The 21,623-nt window shown below is 46.5% G+C and overlaps 2 protein-coding genes across 2 annotated transcripts in view; both read right to left on the bottom strand.

The window, feature by feature from the left end:
* The window catches only part of LOC140288919 (xanthine dehydrogenase/oxidase-like), a 29,608-nt gene extending 20,423 nt beyond the window's left edge, over positions 1-9,185 (bottom strand). Inside the window, exons 1-13 of the mRNA XM_072379225.1 lie at positions 8,986-9,185; positions 8,366-8,423; positions 4,401-4,497; positions 4,170-4,278; positions 3,966-4,092; positions 3,818-3,879; positions 3,626-3,718; positions 3,474-3,548; positions 2,332-2,476; positions 2,158-2,250; positions 1,837-1,988; positions 1,214-1,307; positions 789-898 (exon numbers count right to left, since the gene is read on the bottom strand). Of these exons, the coding sequence (XP_072235326.1) occupies positions 789-898; positions 1,214-1,307; positions 1,837-1,988; positions 2,158-2,250; positions 2,332-2,476; positions 3,474-3,548; positions 3,626-3,718; positions 3,818-3,879; positions 3,966-4,092; positions 4,170-4,278; positions 4,401-4,497; positions 8,366-8,423; positions 8,986-9,096 (1,326 nt within the window). The 5' untranslated portion in view covers positions 9,097-9,185. The remainder of the gene's footprint in view (positions 1-788; positions 899-1,213; positions 1,308-1,836; positions 1,989-2,157; positions 2,251-2,331; positions 2,477-3,473; positions 3,549-3,625; positions 3,719-3,817; positions 3,880-3,965; positions 4,093-4,169; positions 4,279-4,400; positions 4,498-8,365; positions 8,424-8,985) is intronic.
* Positions 9,186-10,695: 1,510 nt separating this feature from the next.
* Positions 10,696-21,623, bottom strand: LOC140288903 (adenylate cyclase type 8-like). The gene is made up of 22 exons (XM_072379224.1): positions 21,414-21,623; positions 19,626-19,865; positions 19,322-19,550; positions 19,083-19,232; positions 18,113-18,243; positions 17,925-18,036; positions 17,711-17,838; positions 17,486-17,644; positions 16,172-16,406; positions 14,998-15,186; positions 14,825-14,925; positions 14,388-14,589; positions 14,099-14,188; positions 13,900-14,027; positions 13,725-13,806; positions 12,603-12,761; positions 12,382-12,528; positions 12,223-12,315; positions 12,027-12,141; positions 11,267-11,391; positions 11,093-11,191; positions 10,696-10,972 (listed from the first exon to the last, which is right to left on the bottom strand). Exons 2-22 carry the CDS (start codon positions 19,646-19,648, stop codon positions 10,796-10,798), a joined length of 2,874 nt encoding a protein of 957 aa, XP_072235325.1. The 5' UTR covers positions 19,649-19,865; positions 21,414-21,623; the 3' UTR covers positions 10,696-10,795.

Below are 21,623 nucleotides of genomic sequence, written 5' to 3'. Positions count from 1 at the left end.
TCACTGATTTAAATTTCACTGGTTTTATCTGGTAATTTCACTGATTTAACTGGTAATTTCACTGGTTTTATCTGGTAATTTCACTGGTTTAACTGGTAATTTCACTGGTTTTATCTGGTAATTTCACTGGTTTAACTGGTAATTTCACTGGTTTAACTGGTCATTTCACTGGTTTAACTGGTCATTTCACTGGTTTAACTGGTCATTTCACTGGTTTAACTGGTAATTTCACTGGTTTATCTGGTAATTTCACTGATTTAACTGGTATTTTCACTGGTTTTAACTGGTAATTTCACTGGTTTAACTGGTAATTTCACTGGTTTTGTCTGGTAATTTCAATGGTTTAACTGGTAATTTCAATGGTTTAACTGGTAATTTCACTAGTTTAACTGGTAATTTCACTGGTTTAACTGGTAATTTCACTGGTTTTGTCTGGTAATATCAATGGTTTAACTGGTAATTTCACCGGTTTAACTGGTAATTTCACTGATTTAACTGGTAATTTCACTGATTTAACTGGTAATTTCACTGGTTTAACTGGTAATTTCAATGGTTTAACTGGTAATTTCACCGGTTTAACTGGTAATTTCACTGGTTTAACTGGTAATTTCACTGGTTTAACTGGTAATTTCACTGGTTTTATCTGGTTTCCATGTTGCTGGATGAACTGAGCTGCTCCACCTTTGTTCCAGAGGACTGAGAGTGTTTGGTGTGTGACTGGCGGCCAGCGCTAGATGTTTTCTGTTGTAACTTGGTCACAGACTGTGGTCACTGAATGCTGTACTGACCCTCTTGCTGTATGGGACGTTCACAGAGAGCAGGACCTCCTGTGGGCGCGCAGCCGTCTTCCTGTAACCCACGAAGAAACCATCGTCCATCTGAACCACACGACTGCCGTCTGATGGACAGAGACGTCAGAGGTCATGGTTAATTTGTACGTTTACTGTTTCCCATCTTCACAATCTCAGGTGTCGTCCTCGTACCTCGAGTTAAAAGCCCTCATCAGCAGAAGAAAACACTGATATCTGAGTGTTGCACAAGCTGTGATGCAACATTATAAAACCAGCGTTTACAGGCAAAAACACAGACTGACAGTTTGGACTTTGGATTAAAGGTAAATGAAACGCCTCTTCAAACATAACTGTGGGACTTCATCCATTTTCATGACTTTACATCCAGGCATGCAGCTTTGTGACATTTAAATGAAGGTTACCCTTGTCCATCAGTGTGAGTTTGCAGCCGGCTGCCATGAAGACGGGGTTCAGGTCTGATATTGGACTGGCAGTCATGATGTTCCCCCCCACAGCCTGAAAACAGGATTGTTAGGAATCTGACATTCAACACAGTTTACTGAATCTGAGCTGAACTGGACCGGTCTATTTCCTGAAAACATCCTGAACAGCATGAACCACTGACACTCAGGGTGTTCTCCTGATACTCTCCCATTGGATCCGGTTCATCAAATCCTCCAATGCGTTTGCTGGAAATTCCCACCATGTATCGGCCCCTGAACTAAGCACTGGCTCAGTGAGAAGGTCTCCTCTCATTGGCCACCTTAATTACCCTCTTGTACACTCCCCATTGGTGCTGTGTATTTCCTGGGAATTTTAAAGCACTTGCCCCCCCAATTGGTGGATTTTGGGGAGCCTTGAAATTAGATGTAGGAACCTGACTGAGACTACAAATAAAAGCTGAAGGTGCTTCAATGAGACCTTCTCCCTGAAGATTGACTGAGCCGGTGTATCCAGAGGCTCCGTTAGATCATATCGTCACACTTTTAACTCTCCTCCCCTTGGTTTTGAGAGTAGCCAATCAGAGACAGATGCTTGAACTCACTGCCACATTACGGATCTGCTGTCCAGCGAACCATCGCAGCTGCTCCAGGATGGCGAGGAAGACCTCAGTCTGATGAGGAGGAAGAGTCTCCACCGCCTGCCTCAGCACCGCTCCCATGTGGCTGAGAGTACACGCTGCACCGAACTCAATACCTGAGCACAAATTAGACTTTTAGCCACATTTGCACAGTGTCTTTCATTCAGGAATGGGTGTAAATGGCCTAAAATATTGGTTTTTGGTTCCCTAATCTGTTTTCTTTGTCTTGTTTATTCTGTTTGTTGTTCAGCAGGAGTTTCTGCAGGAGTGACATCAGATGCTCACCATCCTCTGCGTGAGTCACAGCGTTCAGCTCAGGGATGAAGGCCGGAGCCAGGATGACCGGGTAAACCATGTTCTTAAACTTCACTTCAATGCCTGAACACACAGACAGCGAGTCAGTGAATGAATAAGCCAACAACGAGTGAGTCGGTGTGTGTTTAGGAGCAGCAGACTGACCCACTTCGGTGTTTCCCACCACGACTCGGGCAGCCGGATGTTTCCACTTCAGATGCAGGAACTCTTCCAGACGGGCGGGCTGCAGCCACGTTGCCCGATCGCCACGGAAACACAGCAAGTGCGACCTCTGACCTTTAGACAGATTCTAGATGATACGGAAGAAAGAACAAAAGAGTAGTGGAAGGATCAGTTCATGAAAGATATTAGTCCAACAGGAAGGTTACTGACATGTTGAGAGTTGAACAAACATGGGGACTACAGTTCCCATCATGCTTTGCAAGATTTGCAGAGTTGCATTAAAGGCCTCACCAGCAGCTTCAATGAACAGTACATGGCCCGGATGAACTTTTTAATCACTTAAATCAACTTTAAAGCCACTTTTTTCTGTATTTTTTAATCTTTATTGCAGTTCTGAAGACACGCTGCTGATGAACAGATGAAGAATTTGACACCTTTCTCAGGTCTTATTGGGATGTTTGAGACAGGTTTTAGTCAAAATACCTGTTGGTTTAAGCAGAGTGGCTCTCTGTCTGACACCTACTGAAACAGGGAAGAGACTGAGCAGCTGCTAAACTCCGCCCCTTTGGCGAGGTCAGCTACTCTGCACTCTTTTAAGCAGCAACTCAGACATAATGAAGCTGCTCCTCCAGTCAGATCTGAAACACTCCAGCTCTATATATAGATTCAGATAGTTACTCTGTTGATCCCAGAGGGAGACAGTTCAGCAGTTAGCTGTAAATTAGCAGTTAGCTGTGAGTTAGCAGCTAGCTGTGAGTTAGCAGCTAGCTGTAAGTTAGCAGTTAGCTGTGAGTTAGCAGTTAGCTGTAAGTTAGCAGCAGATGCTAGCAAACAATGCTTTCTCATCAACAGTAATGGACCAAGCCGGAGATGTGCACAGCGTAACTCGTAGTAATTCAGGTGTTTATGCAAATAGTTTCCAAAAAAAGGTGAAACAAATGAAGGACATATCTCCAAGTTGTTTTCAGTAATGTCAAACTTAGCCTGAGGCTAAACATTTGACCGTATGCTGATGACTCTGTGATTTACATGTCATCAGTTTTAGCCCCATTTAGCATTAAAATGTCCCAGATATTGCTGAACATGCTTCGCAGCCATGTTTCTGTTCTACTATGTGTGTTTACCATGAGTTCAGGAGGGAAGATGACTTCCTGTGTGGGGTCATATGGTGCAAAGTCTGCGATGTTGTAGAGCGTCTCCTGAACAAAAACACGCACAATTTAAAGTCACGAAACATAAAACATGCTGATCAGTCCTGACAGTTTGTGAGACTTACGTCCACTTCGTCCTCTGAGCTTTTAAGAGCTCCGTTCCCATTGGTCATACAGCAGCCGTTTTCCCGCCCTCTGCCTCCACAACATCCGCCCTCCTGGAGGAAAAACCACCCATTGTATTTTTAATACTTTAATGGTGATATCACGAGGTTAGCTCAGCATAAAACTAAAGAAGTCAACAGAGGCGTTCTCACCACAGTGAAGGTCTTATAGCCTTCCAGAATGGGTCTATATCCAGTGCAGCGACACAGATTCCCTGATAGAACAGCAGGTTATTGTAAGAGTTGTATTCCTGATATGTGTTATCACTCCTGCTAATGAGGTAAAACTACAAGTGAGTACCCTGGAAGGCCTCCTCCACGTCGGCCATCTTGGGTTTGGGGTTGTTTCTCAGTAGTGCGTACATGGACATGACGATGCCCGGCGTACAGAAGCCACACTGCGAGCCGTGAGACCTGGCAATCCGCTCCTGGACACCAGAACACACGATGTGTCATTCATCAATTTAAAGATGTTACTTCCTGTCTGTACCGAAGGTGTTTTTACCTGCACGGGGTGCAGCTTTCTCGCCACGCTGCCGATTCCCTCCACCGTCGTCACGGCGACCAGGTGCAGGGAGCAGAGGGGGGCGAGGCAGGCGTTCACCGCATAGTGACTGGATGCAGTTAAAGTAAACATGAAATCAGTTTAGTCTCACAAAGAGCCTCAGACGTCAGGTTGAAGCGCATGACTGCAGCTGACGGCACACATTTACACAGAAACTCTGCTAAAGGATACAGGAGCTCCTCGGTGTGCGGTTCGTATCGGGACAGCATGACGGTGCAGGCGCCACATCCACCCTCAGCACAGCCCAGCTTTGTTCCTGTTAAACCCACTGAACACACAGAGTTTACAGTGAAATCACCGAATCATTGACAGATTTAAGACCATCTTCAAAGTCCAGTCACGCTCTCAGAAACAGACCCTGACCTTCAGACTGTTCTGTTCTTTCTGCTCATGGCAGCTTCACACATAAGCAGTTTTCATGCCACGGCCTTGACTTTTTCTACATTTTATCCTGAATACTTCTCAAATGAACAGCCCTCAGTCAGCAGCCCTGCTCAAAGTCCTCTCTGAACTGTAATCAGTGGCTTCTCAGCAGCAACCGTTTTGAATCTGTCAGCTCACAATGAAGCCCATTTGACCCAGACTGTTAAAGGCGAACCGATGTAAGGCCCAGAGTGCTGCCTCTGTACGGCCGGGAAGTTATTACATCTCTACCTGAACACCTGGAAGTTATTACATCTCTGTCTGAACACCTGGAAGTTATTACATCTCTGTCTGAACACCTGGAAGTTATTACATCTCTACCTGAACACCTGGAAGTTATTACATCTCTGCCTGAACACCTGGAAGTTATTACATCTCTACCTGAACACCTGGAAGTTATTACATCTCTACCCGAACACCTGGAAGTTATTACATCTCTACCTGAACACCTGGAAGTTATTACATCTCTGTGTGAACACCTGGAAGTTATTACATCTCTGTCTGAACACCTGGAAGTTATTACATCTCTACCTGAACACCTGGAAGTTATTACATCTCTACCTGAACACCTGGAAGTTATTACATCTCTGTCTGAACACCTGGAAGTTATTACATCTCTACCTGAACACCTGGAAGTTATTACATCTCTACCTGAACACCTGGAAGTTATTACATCTCTACCTGAACACCTGGAAGTTATTACATCTCTGTCTGAACACCTGGAAGTTATTACATCACTGTCTGAACACCTGGAAGTTATTACATCTCTACCTGAACACCTGGAAGTTATTACATCTCTGTCTGAACACCTGGAAGTTATTACATCTCTACCTGAACACCTGGAAGTTATTACATCTCTACCTGAACACCTGGAAGTTATTACATCTCTGTCTGAACACCTGGAAGTTATTACATCTCTGTCTGAACACCTGGAAGTTATTACATCTCTACCTGAACACCTGGAAGTTATTACATCTCTACCTGAACACCTGGAAGTTATTGCATCTCTACCTGAACACCTGGAAGTTATTACATCTCTACCTGAACACCTGGAAGTTATTACATCTCTACCCGAACACCTGGAAGTTATTACATCTCTACCCGAACACCTGGAAGTTATTACATCTCTGTCTGAACACCTGGAAGTTATTACATCTCTACCTGAACACCTGGAAGTTATTACATCTCTACCTGAACACCTGGAAGTTATTACATCTCTGTCTGAACACCTGGAAGTTATTACATCTCTACCTGAACACCTGGAAGTTATTACATCTCTACCTGAACACCTGGAAGTTATTACATCTCTACCTGAACACCTGGAAGTTATTACATCTCTACCTGAACACCTGGAAGTTATTACATCTCTGTCTGAACACCAGGAAGTTATCACATCTCTACCTGAACACCTGGAAGTTATTACATCTCTACCTGAACACCTGGAAGTTATTACATCTCTGTCTGAACACCAGGAAGTTATCACATCTCTACCTGAACACCTGGAAGTTATTACATCTCTACCTGAACACCTGGAAGTTATTACATCTCTACCTGAACACCTGGAAGTTATTACATCTCTACCTGAACACCTGGAAGTTATTACATCTCTGTCTGAACACCAGGAAGTTATCACATCTCTACCTGAACACCTGGAAGTTATTACATCTCCACCTGAACACCTGGAAGTTATTACATCTCTGTCTGAACACCTGGAAGTTATTACATCTCTACCTGAACACCTGGAAGTTATTACATCTCTACCTGAACACCTGGAAGTTATTACATCTCTACCTGAACACCTGGAAGTTATTACATCTCTGTATGAACACCTGGAAGTTATTACATCTCTGTATGAACACCTGGAAGTTATTACATCTCTGTCAGAACACCTGGAAGTTATTACATCTCTACCTGAACACCTGGAAGTTATTACATCTCTGTCTGAACACCTGGAAGTTATTACATCTCTGTCTGAACACCTGGAAGTTATTACATCTCTACCTGAACACCTGGAAGTTATTACATCTCTACTCGAACACCTGGAAGTTATTACATCTCTACCTGAACACCTGGAAGTTATTACATCTCTGTCTGAACACCTGGAAGTTATTACATCTCTACCTGAACACCTGGAAGTTATTACATCTCTGTCTGAACACCTGGAAGTTATTACATCTCTACCTGAACACCTGGAAGTTATTACATCTCTGTCTGAACACCTGGAAGTTATTACATCTCTACCTGAACACCTGGAAGTTATTACATCTCTACCTGAACACCTGGAAGTTATTACATCTCTACCTGAACACCTGGAAGTTATTACATCTCTACCTGAACACCTGGAAGTTATTACATCTCCGTCTGAACACCTGGAAGTTATTAAATCTCTACCTGAACACCTGGAAGTTATCACATCTCTACCTGAACACCTGGAAGTTATTACATCTCTACCTGAACACCTGGAAGTTATTACATCTCTGTCTGAACACCTGGAAGTTATTACATCTCTGTCTGAACACCTGGAAGTTATTACATCTCTACCTGAACACCTGGAAGTTATCACATCTCTACCTGAACACCTGGAAGTTATTACATCTCTGTGTGAACACCTGGAAGTTATTACATCTCTACCTGAACACCTGGAAGTTATTACATCTCTACCTGAACACCTGGAAGTTATTACATCTCTGTCTGAACACCTGGAAGTTATTACATCTCTACCTGAACACCTGGAAGTTATTACATCTCTGTCTGAACACCTGGAAGTTATTACATCTCTACCTGAACACCTGGAAGTTATTACATCTCTGTCTGAACACCTGGAAGTTATTACATCTCTACCTGAACACCTGGAAGTTATTACATCTCTGTATGAACACCTGGAAGTTATTACATCTCTACCTGAACACCTGGAAGTTATTACATCTCTACCTGAACACCTGGAAGTTATTACATCTCTGTCTGAACACCTGGAAGTTATTACATCTCTGTCTGAACACCTGGAAGTTATTACATCTCCGTCTGAACACCTGGAAGTTATTACATCTCTGTATGAACACCTGGAAGTTATTACATCTCTACCTGAACACCTGGAAGTTATTACATCTCTACCTGAACACCTGGAAGTTATTACATCTCTGTCTGAACACCTGGAAGTTATTACATCTCTACCTGAACACCTGGAAGTTATTACATCTCCGTCTGAACACCTGGAAGTTATTACATCTCTGTCTGAACACCTGGAAGTTATTACATCTCTGTCTGAACACCTGGAAGTTATTACATCTCTGTCAGAACACCTGGAAGTTATTACATCTCTACCTGAACACCTGGAAGTTATTACATCTCTACCTGAACACCAGTTTTCTCTGACTGGTTCAGGATTCTTTAACTTGGCACAACATGAGTAGAAAAGTTCTGGACTTTGATCGGAGGATCTAAGAGACGGTCAGTGACCTCAGAGCAGCTTAACAAAAACACAGAATCGGTCACATAATAAAGTTTTAGCTTCAAACATCTCTCTGTTAAAGGTTTTAGGCTTTGTTTCCAAAGATGGAAGCAAAAACTAAAGGTTTGTTTGCTCTTTTTGTAAAGACGGCTTTCACAGAGACATGAAACCAGGACAAAGCTTCAGAGCAGCAGGAGCCAGTCAGACGTGAACATTCAGCCGTGCATTTCTCTACATATCTGTAATCTGTAATCTGTAATCCTACATTTCCTCCGCAGATACGTCAGCAGGGTCATCTCAGGATCTGCGCTCTCCTCAACGATCTGAGAGACAAAAACAAGTTCAACAGTTGGATCTTCATGTCCAGGAGAACACAAACCCTCATGATGAGTGGGTCTGAGCTCACTTTATTCAGGTTAAAACGTAAAAATGTGCTTCTTCTGTTCATGTGAGGATTTCTCATCAGTTCAATCTGCTTCGGTCTTGGTTGATTTCACTTAATGTGTTTCTTCACACTTAACACATGACAAAAGGTTAGCTGCATGGAGTCTGAGGGTTTCTTTGTCAGCGTCTCGTGAAGCTCTCGTGTTCACATTTTGTTCTGCATTCTGACAGATTTCATTCCAACTCCTGACTGAAACGAGCAAATTTTTGCTTTTTAACATTAAAATATTCATCTTAAATTAGCGTAAACTGTCTTCTTATAACCAAATCCTCCCTGTCTTTATGCGAGTGTAATACATGATAAACTACTGCAGATAAAACAGAAGAAGAAGACCTGCCAGCGCATCGCTGTCAGGTCAGTACAGTATATAAAAGGGAAGTCACAGCTTCTAAATCAGCAGAACGTCAGCATGAAGTCAGTTTAAAATGTCGTGTTTTTACCTTCCTCCCATTAACGAAGAAGATGAGCTCGCCTGAGTCGGACCGGGCCTCGGTTTCAGCCACGGTCTGGTCCACGTCCCTCATGCCGCTGGTTTCCTGCGTCCTCTTCATGCCTCCTCAGGTCTTCGATGATGCAGACTGTCGCTGCTCTTTTCAGAGGGAGGTGGTCCTCCTGGAGGCTGGACCGGCTCCTCCTCCTCGCAGAACGCAGCGACCACCTGAGGTCAGTGCGGTGGTGCGTTCAGGAGCAGTTCAGGAGGTTTCCTCCGAGCGCAGACAGGTGGCCGGTTGATTGGCTCTGACTCTGAGATGACTTTGAGGAGGGATGAACGACAGTAACAGCAATGACCTTTGATCATAAAGCTATTATATTCTACTTGAAGCTAATTATTCACAGCTCAATTTCAACCTGCAGGTCAAAGGTCAGCCAACACACTGCAGTACAGTAGCGACTGCGTAAGGAGGGCTGAGGTCATAGGAGCTGTGACAGTACTGCTGGCTCCGCCCCCTGCTGGCCCCGCCACCTGTTGGCTCCGCCTCCTGGCAGCAGGCCAGATCTATATCTGATAACTGGTCAATGAACTGGCAGGTGAGCAGGTCATACAAAGAGTTGATAAAGAAATAATTAAATAATAATTAGACTGTTTATGGCACAATAAGCCAGATATCTGAAATACTACAACCTGCCATAAAAACATATGACAGCGATAAAAGACTCGTTTTTCTGTTTGAGTTTGAGGAAACAGAACAATGCAAAAAAAAGTCTTCAGTTCTTCAGGCAGATGAATCCCTGAGGCCTCCTCCTCTGTTAATGTTCACACCGTCTCACAGGCTGCAGAATCAGGTTGTGATCAGTGAGGAAAAACATTCTGTCACACATACAGTGCAGAGAGCTGTGAGAGAAGCAGGGTCCAAGAGTGTCAGAGGAAGAGGGTTCGAGGTCCAGTCCATCAGCTGACGGTTTCCTCCCAGCACGGTGAAATGATTACATGACTCATCAGCTCTCACCTCACAGATAACAGAGATGCAGCTCCGTCTCACACAGAGTGTCGGCTCATTGGCTGATTCATGTGACTCCTGTTCCAGCTCTGAATCGGTTGGATGTGCCACAGCTGGAACATTCTGCTGTTTATCATCATCTCTATCATCTCTGAAATCATCTGTGGAAGAAAAACCACGAAGCAGAGATCCCTGCATCTACTTGAACTTCTGATTCATGACAAACATCATTAACTTCGCATGTTTCACGTTCTGTTTCATCAGCTGCATTTAATCCGTTAAAAGAACAACTATTTTTATATTTCAGAGGTGCAAAAACAGCTCGGATGACTTCAATAAGGACGAGTAACACGTCAAATACATAACTTTAACCAGCTGATTGTGACCTGATGTGGTCCTAAAGCAGCCTCCATCAGGCTCTGAGCAGCAAAGTGGGATTTATCTTACAGAATAACTCGATTTGAAGGAGGTTTTTCTCTTTGCAGTCTGCAGTAATGTTGAATTATCTTTGATATTAAAAGGAACAAAATTCAACCCAGTTTAAAAGGCAGGTTCATCATTTTTATTTCATTTCGTTTACATCTGTCTCAATAATCAGGAGGAATTAAAAGCATACAAAACAAAATGAACACCTATGATGGCGCCGCCTGGTGGTAAAGGTAAGTAATTACACGTAAAAACGTTTCTTTTAAAAGGAATCCTGCAGCATTCTTCCCTCTTTCACTTCCATCTTAAAGACGGTTTATTTGTGCTTAAAGAGTTCTTATTTCTCCACGTAGTTTAAATATGATGTGGAGCCTTTTCACTCCTCCTACCACGCCTCCACCAGGTGAAAGCCTCCGTTCTCCTCCCTCATCTTCTCCCGCTTCCTCGCCTGCACCAGGCTGTAGACCACAGCTCCAAGCGTGTTCCTGCTCTGGTTGAGGCTCCGCCCACCGCCACGGTCCACGAACCGCTCGTCCTGACTGCTGACGAAGAAGGTGCGAACCTGAAGGAGGCGTTTCACACTGAGACTCTTTCCAAAGGGCTCCTTCTTCAGGTTTCATGTTAACAATCTCTGCCAGATTCTCACATTTATCATCGTGAGTGAACACGCTTGGTGGCTCACCTTGCCTTGGCGTTCACTGATGCCTTTGACATAAATGGCTCCTCTGAGTTGCCGTAGAAAGCCTCGCTCCACCAGAATACAGCTGGTGGATTCTGGTACCTGAGGCAGGAGGAAGGGGAGGAGCTTATGAACACCAAACCAACAGGGATGCCTCCTTCGGACAGGTGTGCTCACCTGTATCTTCCCAGTGACCCCGGTGCTCTCCATCCTGCTCGCCATGTTCACGGTGCTGCCCCAGATGTCGTACTGAGGTTTGGTTGCACCGATCACGCCTGCGATCACCGGGCCGTGAGCGATACCTGGAGGTCAGAGGTCACGCTGCGGTTACTTCAGCTGAGCTGAGCCACATCTATAGATATATCGATGTCTATCTATAGATATCGATATATCAATATCTACATATCGATAAGTCGATACCGATTTATTGATATGTATGTATCGACATATCGATATGTAGAGATCGATCTATATATAAAAATATCGATACCTATTTGTTGATATGTAGATATCGATCTCAGCTGAGCTGAGCCGTATATGTAGAGATCGATATCTATAGATAAATAGGTGTGTTGATATAACGATATATGTACATATCGGTATAAATATATCGGTATTTTTATAGATATCGATATATTTATAGATATCTATAGATAAATATACATCGATATATCGATATCTACATATCGATATGTACATATCGATCTCTATATATCTCTACCATATCTATTTATTGATATGTATATAAATATATCGATATATGTAGATATCGATACATTTATTGATATCTACATATATATGTTGATATATATGTACATATCGATATATATCGCTCTATAGATATGGTAGAGATCAATATCTACATATATCGATATATCAACACATCTATTTATCTATAAATATCGATATATCGATGTATAACTTTGGAGTTGCTCACCAACTCGCAGCTGGAAGTTTCTCCCCGTGTGCGTGTTGATGTGTTTCAGCGTTTCCTGCATGGCGAGGGCGAACAGCACCAACTCGCCGAGGTGACGCCAGCCGTCTTCACACTCCTGAAAGCAAACAGACGGTTGAAGCCTTCGGCCTCACCTCTGACCCGTGTAAGAAGCACGCCACACGGCAGCGGGTCTCACCTGCTTGCCAGGTGACAGGCCGGAGGCCGCCATGTAGGAGCTGCCGTTGGTTTTAATCTTCTCCACGGCCTGGAAGTAACATTCCTCCAGCAGCTGCAGACAGACGGCTGTTTTCACCTGAACCATCAGCAGAACCGTTTGTGTGCGTGCGTTTGTTACCTCGTCAAAGTCGCTGATGATGTGGTTGAGGAGGCGGAGACACTCGACGTGCTGATGAACGAGCTCCTTCTGCTCGTAGAACTGGGAAAATCCAGGCAGCGAGGCGAACAGGACGCCGACGCGCTCGTACGACTGCGAGTACAACTCCTGAGGAAACATGCGTTCATGAGCAAAACGTGCCAACAGCAGCACACCTGGGCACAGGTGAGTGAGTCAGGTACCTCACTGTCGCGCTCTCTCTGCAGGAAGTGCTGAGCCACATGCACGGGGAGGATGTTGAGCAGCAGACACTCGTTGTGCTCCCTCTGCTCCTTCATGTCCTCCACCTCCCTCCTCGCCTGAAGTCGCCACAGGAAGTCCAGCCGAGCTGTCGCCTCCAGCTACCAACGAAGAAGAACAGCAAGGTGAGAGAATACAACTCAGAGAGGGAGGCGCCCAACCAGCTCAAGGGTCCAAATGAAGATGATGCAGAGATGGAAATGAGGCTCCAGCAAAGGTGTTCAAGACGGCCACAAAAAGATAAAAAAGTACCGTATTTTCCGCACTATAAGGCGCAGCCTCAGTTATGGGGTCCGTTTCTGAACTGAACCCATATATAAGGTGCACCTGATCATAAGGTGAACGTATTACCCAATGTTCTCTGATTGGTTTATCGCTGCCAGCACACGTCGTGCATGTTTTACGTTCCTGTGTCAGCGGGAAATGGTCCGACGGTCGAGGTCGTTTTTACACTTTATAAACTCATAAACTGCACATCGGTCTGCATCACATCTCAGACTGAAGGCTCTCACTGGGATAAGGGCAGAAGAAATTTTGATGGGTGCCAAGCTGCTGCCCGTCTTCTGCCCATCCACACAGAGGCTATGGTGAGGGTCAAGCATTAGATACTTCAAATCCAGTCTGAAAAATGAGATTTTGGGTTGTTCTGGTGAAACCTGCCTGCTTTAGACAGAATGAGTGAGGTTAACCACACAGAAGGAAGGCCTGAGCCAGAGAGAGACAGAGGAGGACAGGCTGTGCCCCCTGAGAACAAACAGCTGTTTGAATGGATTTATGAGAGACAATTTAAAAAAATTTAAGTAAGAGAAAGGTCTGCTGAAGACACTGATGTGATTCATATCCGCCTGACGCTGGATTCACACCGAAGGCAAAGCGAGCTTCTGGTGCGGAAAATACGGTACTTTTTGGATGATTAAGGTACTTTTTCGCTTCATTTACATAAATGTAAAATCAAGGATTTGCTGAATTACAGAAAAATAATTTCAAAGCTGTAAAAGCAGCCGAGTCGCCTTAATCCGATTACAGAGACGATAAAGAAAGTAAAAGTAGCTTTTGAACATCACCTGTCTGCTGTTGTAGAGGACAGCCACCATGAACATCATCATGAGAACCGCACACACCCCCCTCCTGCACAGCTGGGGGGAGCTGACCATCGGGAACGAGAAGGAAACAGACAATACTTCACCCAAAAGCTCCAGTTTACAGACGTCCCGCAGGACCTGAATGCAGCACACACACCTGTGGGTCTCCATGACGTAGGTGTAGAAAACGGCGGCCATCAGCAGGAACGCCAGCTGCAGAACGCAGCTCAGCCGGAGAAAGACGGCGCAGGTAACCAGGGCAACCACGCCGCTCAGCACCATGTACTGTTGACGGGGAAGGTCGCCTGTTACGGTCGCACGTACGGAAACGGCACGATGAACAGATCGATGTTTACCTTTGGCTGTGTGCAGATGTTGATGTCTGACCAGACGGAGGTGGGCGGAGCCAGCGGGCTGCTGCCGATTTCTGAGGAATCGCACCACAGCTGGAGAGAAGAGGAACAGATGGGAGGAAGGGAAAGACAAAAGCAGAGCTGGATGGATGGATGAAAGGAAGAAGGAGCATCTTGATCTCTTCTCAGGACACATGAGTCCCCCAGTGGAGACGAGACAAGAAACTGAAAGTAACGATTTTCTCACGAGTCTTTGAACATAGCACCTCTGATGACAAACTGTGAGACTCACGATGTCCGCCGAGGCAACCCCGAAGTTGACGGTGATGGCAGTGAGGGTGAACAGCGTGCGGGCGCTCTTGGTTTCGTGAACCCAGCAGCAGAGCCACTGCAAGGGGGCGGGGCATCGCTTAAACTCCTCCCCCAGAGTCAGCAGCAGGAGCAGGAAGTAAACGGAGCCACTGACGATAAACTGCACCACCATCGGACACCACCTGTACGGCCGGGTCGAGATGATTATTCTGATGTTTTCTGAGCTTAGTCTGAACGGTTAACAGGAAGTATTCGGTTTTACGCTGATGATGTCGTCTTATAAATGAAAGGCCTGAGCCTTAATTAGCACATATTAGCACACTTATTTTCTAGCATTAGCATTTTGATATAAATGACAGCGTTTTCGTCATAATATCGCACCGCTGTGACCAACAGCTCGTGGATGGACAGGTGTACCTGGGGGCGGGGATCAGCACCTGGACGGCCATCAGCAGAATGAGCAGGATGAAGGAACACACCATGTTGGATTTGAAGAGTTCATCTCTCATCTGAGAGTACTAAAAGACAAAAAATCATCACCAAACTGCCAGTTACGTGTCAAAACAATCCCCACCCTCAAAGGGAGTTACCTTTCCCTCCATTTGGGAGTCCTTGAACACCTGTGTGAAGATGGTGATGTGCTCCTTCCTCATTCGCTCGCTGCTTCGAACTTCCATTGCCTGACGAATCCTTTTGTTGACTTCCCGCGATCCCGAGTGCTGAATTGCAATCTGATTGGGCAGCTGGGTAAGCGAGCCGTTGGTGAAAGTGGCGAGGATCTATGGAGTGCCATAAAGGACAAGAAGAGAGTTCTGGTGAATGAAATAAAACTTTGTTAGCTCCCACAGCTAACAGGAAGTGTTTGACCATTAGCTCCCACAGCTAACGGGAAGTGTTTGACCATTAGCTCGCACAGCTAACGGGAAGTGTTTGACCGTTAGCTCGCACAGCTAACGGGAAGTGTTTGACCGTTAGCTCGCGCAGCTAACGGGAAGTGTTTGACCGTTAGCTCGCGCAGCTAACGGGAAGTGTTTGACCGTTAGCTCGCGCAGCTAACGGGAAGTGTTTGACCGTTAGCTCGCACAGCTAACAGGAAGTGTTTGACCGTTAGCTCGCGCAGCTAACAGGAAGTGTTTGACCGTTAGCTCGCGCAGCTAACAGGAAGTGTTTGACCGTTAGCTCGCGCAGCAAACGGGAAGTGTTTGACCGTTAGCTCGCACAGCTAACAGGAAGTGTTTGACCGTTAGCTCGCACAGCTAACGGGAAGTGTTTGACCGTTAGCTCGCACAGCTAACGGGAAGTGTTTGACCGTTAGCTCGCACAGCTAACGGGAAGTGTTTGACCGTTAGCTCGCACAGCTAACGGGAAGTGTTTGACCGTTAGCTCGCACAGCTAACGGGAAGTGTTTGACCGTTAGCTCGCACAGCTAACGGGAAGTGTTTGACCGTTAGCTCGCACAGCTAACGGGAAGTGTTTGACCGTTAGCTCACACAGCTAACGGGAAGTGTTTGACCGTTAGCTCACACAGCTAACGGGAAGTGTTTGACCGTTAGCTTGCAAAGCTAACAGGAAGGGTTTATATGGAAGATGTCCGCGTGAAATTTAGAGAAAATAAAGCAAAATATTTAACGAGAGAAGATGTTTTGGTTCAAATCTTTGAAAACTCAGAAGGTGAGAATTCCCCTCAGAGTGACTGGTCGGAGAGGGCGGGGCTTTCAAGAGGTCGACCAGGTGGTGACTTTAAAATATCTTGGTTTGACTCACAAAATTCATCCCCAGAATGTCTCCGAATGGCAGCTCAGCGCTCCATGTGGTCATGTCGTCATAGCTCGGACGCCTGGCTTTCTGGGGTTTGGTTTCTTCCCGTGACCCCGGGCGGATCAGATATGTGTCTATGTTGTGTTTCCGTAGAAACTCGCTGCGTTCCTGGCCACGCCCCTCCTCTGCCTCGTAGATCCCATCCAGACAGTCCAGAGTGGCCTGTGAGATATGAACCTGCCTGAGAGGAGACAAAGATGTGTGTGAATTATCTCTATATTCGAGTCCTAACCTAAACTCCTGGTCGGGTCCGTTTCTGGACAGCAGCTTAATAGTGAGTACCAGTGAGGACCAGTCCTGGTCCCAGGAAGCCAAAGGTTTGGATGAATTATGAGGCCAGAGGAAATCATTCTGACCAAGTGTCGTATGACAAATGGGCCCAAACCTGAGAACTAAACCTGAACCAAGCCCAAAGTTATGGTCATAATCCATCATCCAACCGGCGGCTAACGTCGCTGGTTTAGACTGATAGAAGATTATACGACACCTCTGGATTGTGGAGATGGGTGGGGTGAAACATGATAAGAGTTATCTTGAATTAGCAGCTGCCCATCAGTTATTGGCAGAACCACAGTTTTGTTTTCATGTGTAAAATAATAAAAACTAATGCTGAACACTTTATTTTGAGCAGATTTCCTCTCTTCAGCTTCCACCTGCTCTTCCAGGGGGACTTCAAGGCTTTTCCAAGGATGGGGAACAATCTTTCAAGGGTCTTTTCAAACAGAAATGTTTAAAAGGTAGAGCATCGGTGAGAGCGAGGTCAGCGATCAGCAGGTGAGTCGCCCTTCATATCAGCTCCAGATCATCTGCACCTTTGGCCAGAGGCAGAACCATTCATTCGGCCCTTCGTTTCTCTGATGAACAATGATTAAAGCTACAGAGAAATCGGCTTTATTGTTCATCATGCTGCACAACAGCAGAAATTTGTCTTCAACTCTTTATAAAAGGCAGAGAAACGTTCTGAAGTACTTTTGTTCTGCCTTAAACTGTCCTGGAGGCTGAGATTCTGTGGTTTTACTTTGTGGTCGGTTCACATCTTTGGATGGCGCCTTTATGACCTCTTTACCATGACAACAATGCGAAGAGCTTTGCTTTTATTACAGTGATCTCACACCTGTAGGGGGAGCTAAAGAGCAGAAATTAGCCAAATTCTCTGGTGTTACTTTAAAACTTTCATGTGATTTAAGCAAATGAACAGCTGGACAGTGACTGTGAGCTTGAGTTAAAATGAAAGCCGTAGCAACATCATGTGTGTCTGACCCAGGCACGCCTGCAGCCTCCAGACTGTTGGCGATGTCGACATCCCAGCTCCAGATGTCAAACTGCCACTTCTGAAGACCCATCACGCCACAGAGCACCGAACCCGAGTGGACGCCGATCCGCATGTCCACCTCCTGCTGCAGCTCCCGCCGAACGTATCTGCAACCAGGCACAGGTCACGGTGACGCCCCGAGGAAACGGCGTGCGGGTGGCGAGTGTCGTTACCGTATGGTGCTGATCATGCTGAGGCCCATCTCCACGCAGCAGCGGGCGTGTCCTCGCTGAGGCTGCGGCACTCCTGAGACGCAGTAATAGCAGTCGCCCAGGATCTTAATGCGCAAACACTGGTGCTCCTGCAGGCAAACACAAGCACTTCTGCTCCTCATCATGAAGCAACAAATAATCTGAGGAGATGCTTTGGCGGCCGCGGGGATCTGACCTCGGCCAGCCTGTCGAAGCGTCCGAAGAGCTCGTTGAGAGTTTTAACGAGTTCCTGAGCCGAAAGAATCAGCGACAGCGACGTGAAGCCGATGATGTCGGCAAACAGGATGCTGCAGAAACACGCAGCTGTCAGACTACGATCCCATCGTTTGGAAAACTGCTGAGCAGGGTCGTGCGTTTGAGTACCTGACGTCTTTGTAGTGGTGGATGTAGATCTTGTGGAACTGCTGAGGCAGCAGGAATTCCTCCATGGTCGTCATGTCACTGATCATCTCCAGAACCAGAAAGCGGGGCAGGACGGACATCACCAAGCGCTCCTGAAAGCACGACGACGAGCATTAAAACAACGACCGAAGACATTATGACACGACCTGAAACTACCTTCTGAGCTCTGAATGAGATGTTGATTGAAGACAGTTTTTGAAGATAAAGTGACTCAAACAGCAGGGATTCTGGAGGATGACGGTGTGTCATCCACACCTGAACAGCTGCTGTCTAACTCAGACATAATGAAGCTGTTCCTCCAGTCAGAAACACTCCAGCTCTATAGATACAGATAGTTACTCTGTTGATCCCAGAGGGAAACAAGTTAGCAGTTAGCTGGCAGTTAGCTGTGAGTTGGCAGTTAGCTGTAGGTTGGTAGTTAGCTGTGAGTTAGCAGTTAGCTGTGAGTTGGCAGCTAGCTGTAAGTCGGCAGCTAGCTGTAAGTCGGCAGCTAGCTGTAAGTCGGCAGCTAGCTGTAAGTCGGCAGTTAGCTGTAAGTCGGCAGTTAGCTGTAGGTTGGCAGTTAGCTGTAAGTCGGCAGCTAGCTGTAAGTCGGCAGCTAGCTGTAAGTCGGCAGTTAGCTGTAAGTCGGCAGTTAGCTGTGAGTTGGCAGTTAGCTGTGAGTTAGCAGGTAGCTGTAAGTTAGCAGTTAGCTGTAAGTTGGCAGTTAGCTGTAAGTTGGCAGTTAGCTGTAGGTTGGCAGTTAGCTGTAAGTTAGCAGGTAGCTGTAAGTTAGCAGTTAGCTGTAGGTTCGCAGTTAGCTGTAAGTTGGCAGCAGATGCAAGCAAAAAATGCTTTCTCATCAACAGTGATGGACCAAGCCGGAGATGTGCACAGCGTAACTCGCCCACTTAGACCCCGCCTCTCTTTGGGGGCGGTGCCGAGACTCTACCTGTCTTTGGTTCTCCCTTTCCAATCGGACTCGTCCCTCAATGCAGCGCCGGGTCTCCAAGAAACTCTGCCGCCGAGTCCGGTCAGACAGGTAGTGAATGAACAGACCTGCGGTGTTCATAGCCAGGTACAGCAACGCATTCGACAGCACCTGCACAGGAAAAACCAAACAGTTTATCATCTTAACGGGTGCCACCAATCATCAGTAAGAAAAGGTAGGAGGACATACAGTTTCCCAACCTTTCGGATGAAGGTTTGGTCACCGTAGTGAGAGCAGAGGTCCACCAGGAGGTGCAGGGTGGAGGTGGTTCCGCCACAAATGATGGACCAGAGCAGAGGGAGGGGCAGCAGGGTGTAGGTGGAGAACAGGGTGAAGAAGACGTACCAGGAGTGATCGCTCTCAGCCCAGCTGAAAACACCAACCAGCACCTGGACGGTCTGAGACGCCCAGCTGACCACGGACAGGTACCTGAGACAGGCGTGGGGGGACAGGTGAGGGGAATAAACCCGTTTACCGACGATCCCTCTGAGGCAACCAGCATACCTGAGCACCTGCGGTGATGACATCACCTCCTTCTTAGTCAGTGCGAGGGCACAGATCCCCGCCCACAGGACGACCGACAGGCCAGTCAGCCAGTCGCAGGCCACGCCTCCCCAGCCTGGCGGCCACGTCAGCAGCAGCAGGAGCAGTCGGGTGAGGACGTCGATGACATTGGTGACGACCAGCGAGGTTCTTCTCTGAGCCGAGGAAAACTGCTGGTAGAGCTGCTCCAGGTCTGCAGACCTGATGAGTTCAGGGACCACAGGACTTTCATGTTTGTTGGTGATTCAAAAACCATGTTTCAGGGGGTTTTTGGTGTATTTATGAACAGTAAATACTGTTCTTTCTGCTGTGGTCCAGGTGTGTTCAGCAGGTTTATACATCGCTGATGGATAAAATAATAGCAATATATCGACATTTATTCATATGTACAGCTAAAAAACACAGACTGGAGTGTGTTTGCTGCCCAGGCCACACTGGACTCCCACTCGGACATTGACTCCTACGCCTCCTCCGTGCTGGACTTCATCAACAGTGTCACAAACGGATCACTACATTCCCGAACCAGAAGCCGTGGATGAACAGAGAAGTCTGCCAACTGCTGAAGGCACGAGACGCCTGGTGCTGCTCAGGCCTGAAGAGGGGCATCAGGGAGGAAGCACAGCCACAAGCTAAGGATCGAGGAGCACTTTAAGAACAACTCCGACCCCTGACCCATGTGGCAGGGCATCCAGGCCTTAACTGACTACAAACCCAGCAACACCACCCCAACATCCAACAACACCTCCTTCCTGAACGAGCTGAACAGCTTTTATGCTCGCTTTGAGAGGGACAACCAGGAGCCAACCACCAAGGCTGTGCTCACGACAGGACGCCAACCTCTCCCCCACCGACCCCCACTCTACTGAGCAGGACCAATGCTGCTGGCCCTGAAGGCATCCCAGGACGTGTGCTCAGGACCTGTAACAGGCAGCTAGCTGGGGTCTTCACTGACAACTCACTCCACCTTTAACTGATAAAAGTTCCCTAAAGTGAAGCAAGTAAAAATCGGACACTTTTTACCAGTTAAAAGGGTTCCAAAATGAAGTAGCTAAGGGGTCTTCACTGACATTTTCAACCTGTCGCTGGCCCAAGCAGCTGGCCCCACATGCTTCAAAACCACCTCCATCCCAACCACCTCCGACCCTTTTTGGCGGATGGTCCAATTTGGAACACTTTTCTGATGGCACGGGTGGCCGAAAGTGAATACTCGCTCCACCTAAACGCCACCTGGTGTTGTTAAAAGAATAAGGTGGCCCAATTGCACAGAGGGTTCCCACTCCCCAGGAAGTAAAAATGGGGCACTTTTAACTGATAAAAGTTCCCTAAAGTGAAGCAAGTAAAAATGGGACACTTTTTACCAGTTAAAAGTGTTCCAAAATGAAGTAGCTATGGGGTCCCTGAACCGATAAAAGGGTGCTCCATTCCTGGATGAGCAGGTTCAGGAAAAGCTTCCTCCCTGCAGCGGTCACCCTGCTAAACTCTCAACCTCAGGCTGTATTGCATTTATTCACTTTACATACGCACAGACTCTGCACTTTAACCACTTTCACTGCTGTTTTGCACTTCTGGTCGGATGCTAACTGCAGTTTGTTGTCTCAGTACCTGAGATCCTTTGAGCAATGACAATAAAGTTGAATCTAATCTAAAAGCTGAGGAACCAGCAGATTGGACTGAAACCTTCATGATTCTTTAGACTTTAATTATTCTGACGCGTTATGGATGAAGTATATTTGTGTGGTGCGTCTTTACTTGAACGTGTGCTTCAGCGTGGGGATGAAGACGCCTCGCACCGTCGGTCCACACGACACGAAGAAGTCGGCATCCGTTGGCGAGTCCTGGGCGCCTCCTGCTTCCAGGTGAACCCTCTGCGTCGCCGGGTGGATGCGAGCGGCTGACGAACGCCGCTTCTGCCAGAAAGTCCCCCGAGATGCCTTACTGCGGATCTGCCTGCAAGACAAC

Source organism: Leuresthes tenuis, unplaced genomic scaffold (genome assembly GCF_036924035.1).
Source record: "Leuresthes tenuis unplaced genomic scaffold, fLeuTen1.0.hap1 SCAF_1, whole genome shotgun sequence".
In the NCBI taxonomy this organism is placed as follows: domain Eukaryota; kingdom Metazoa; phylum Chordata; class Actinopteri; order Atheriniformes; family Atherinopsidae; genus Leuresthes; species Leuresthes tenuis.
Note: the sequence above shows the minus strand (reverse complement) of the source record. Positions and strands in the feature narration are given on the sequence as shown.

Bases quoted from the DNA above. Each gene is read 5' to 3' on its own strand.
- LOC140288903 (XM_072379224.1), bottom strand. From the start codon at position 19,648: ATGTCATCACCGCAGGTGCTCAG. The intron at 13,807-13,899 runs GTGTGTGTGCTG...CCCGATGGTCAG, and splicing joins TACGTCATGGAGACCCACAG to CTCCCCCCAGCTGTGCAGGA. The intron at 10,973-11,092 runs GTGAGCCACCAA...CGCCTCCTTCAG, and splicing joins TCAGTGAACGCCAAGGCAAG to GTTCGCACCTTCTTCGTCAG.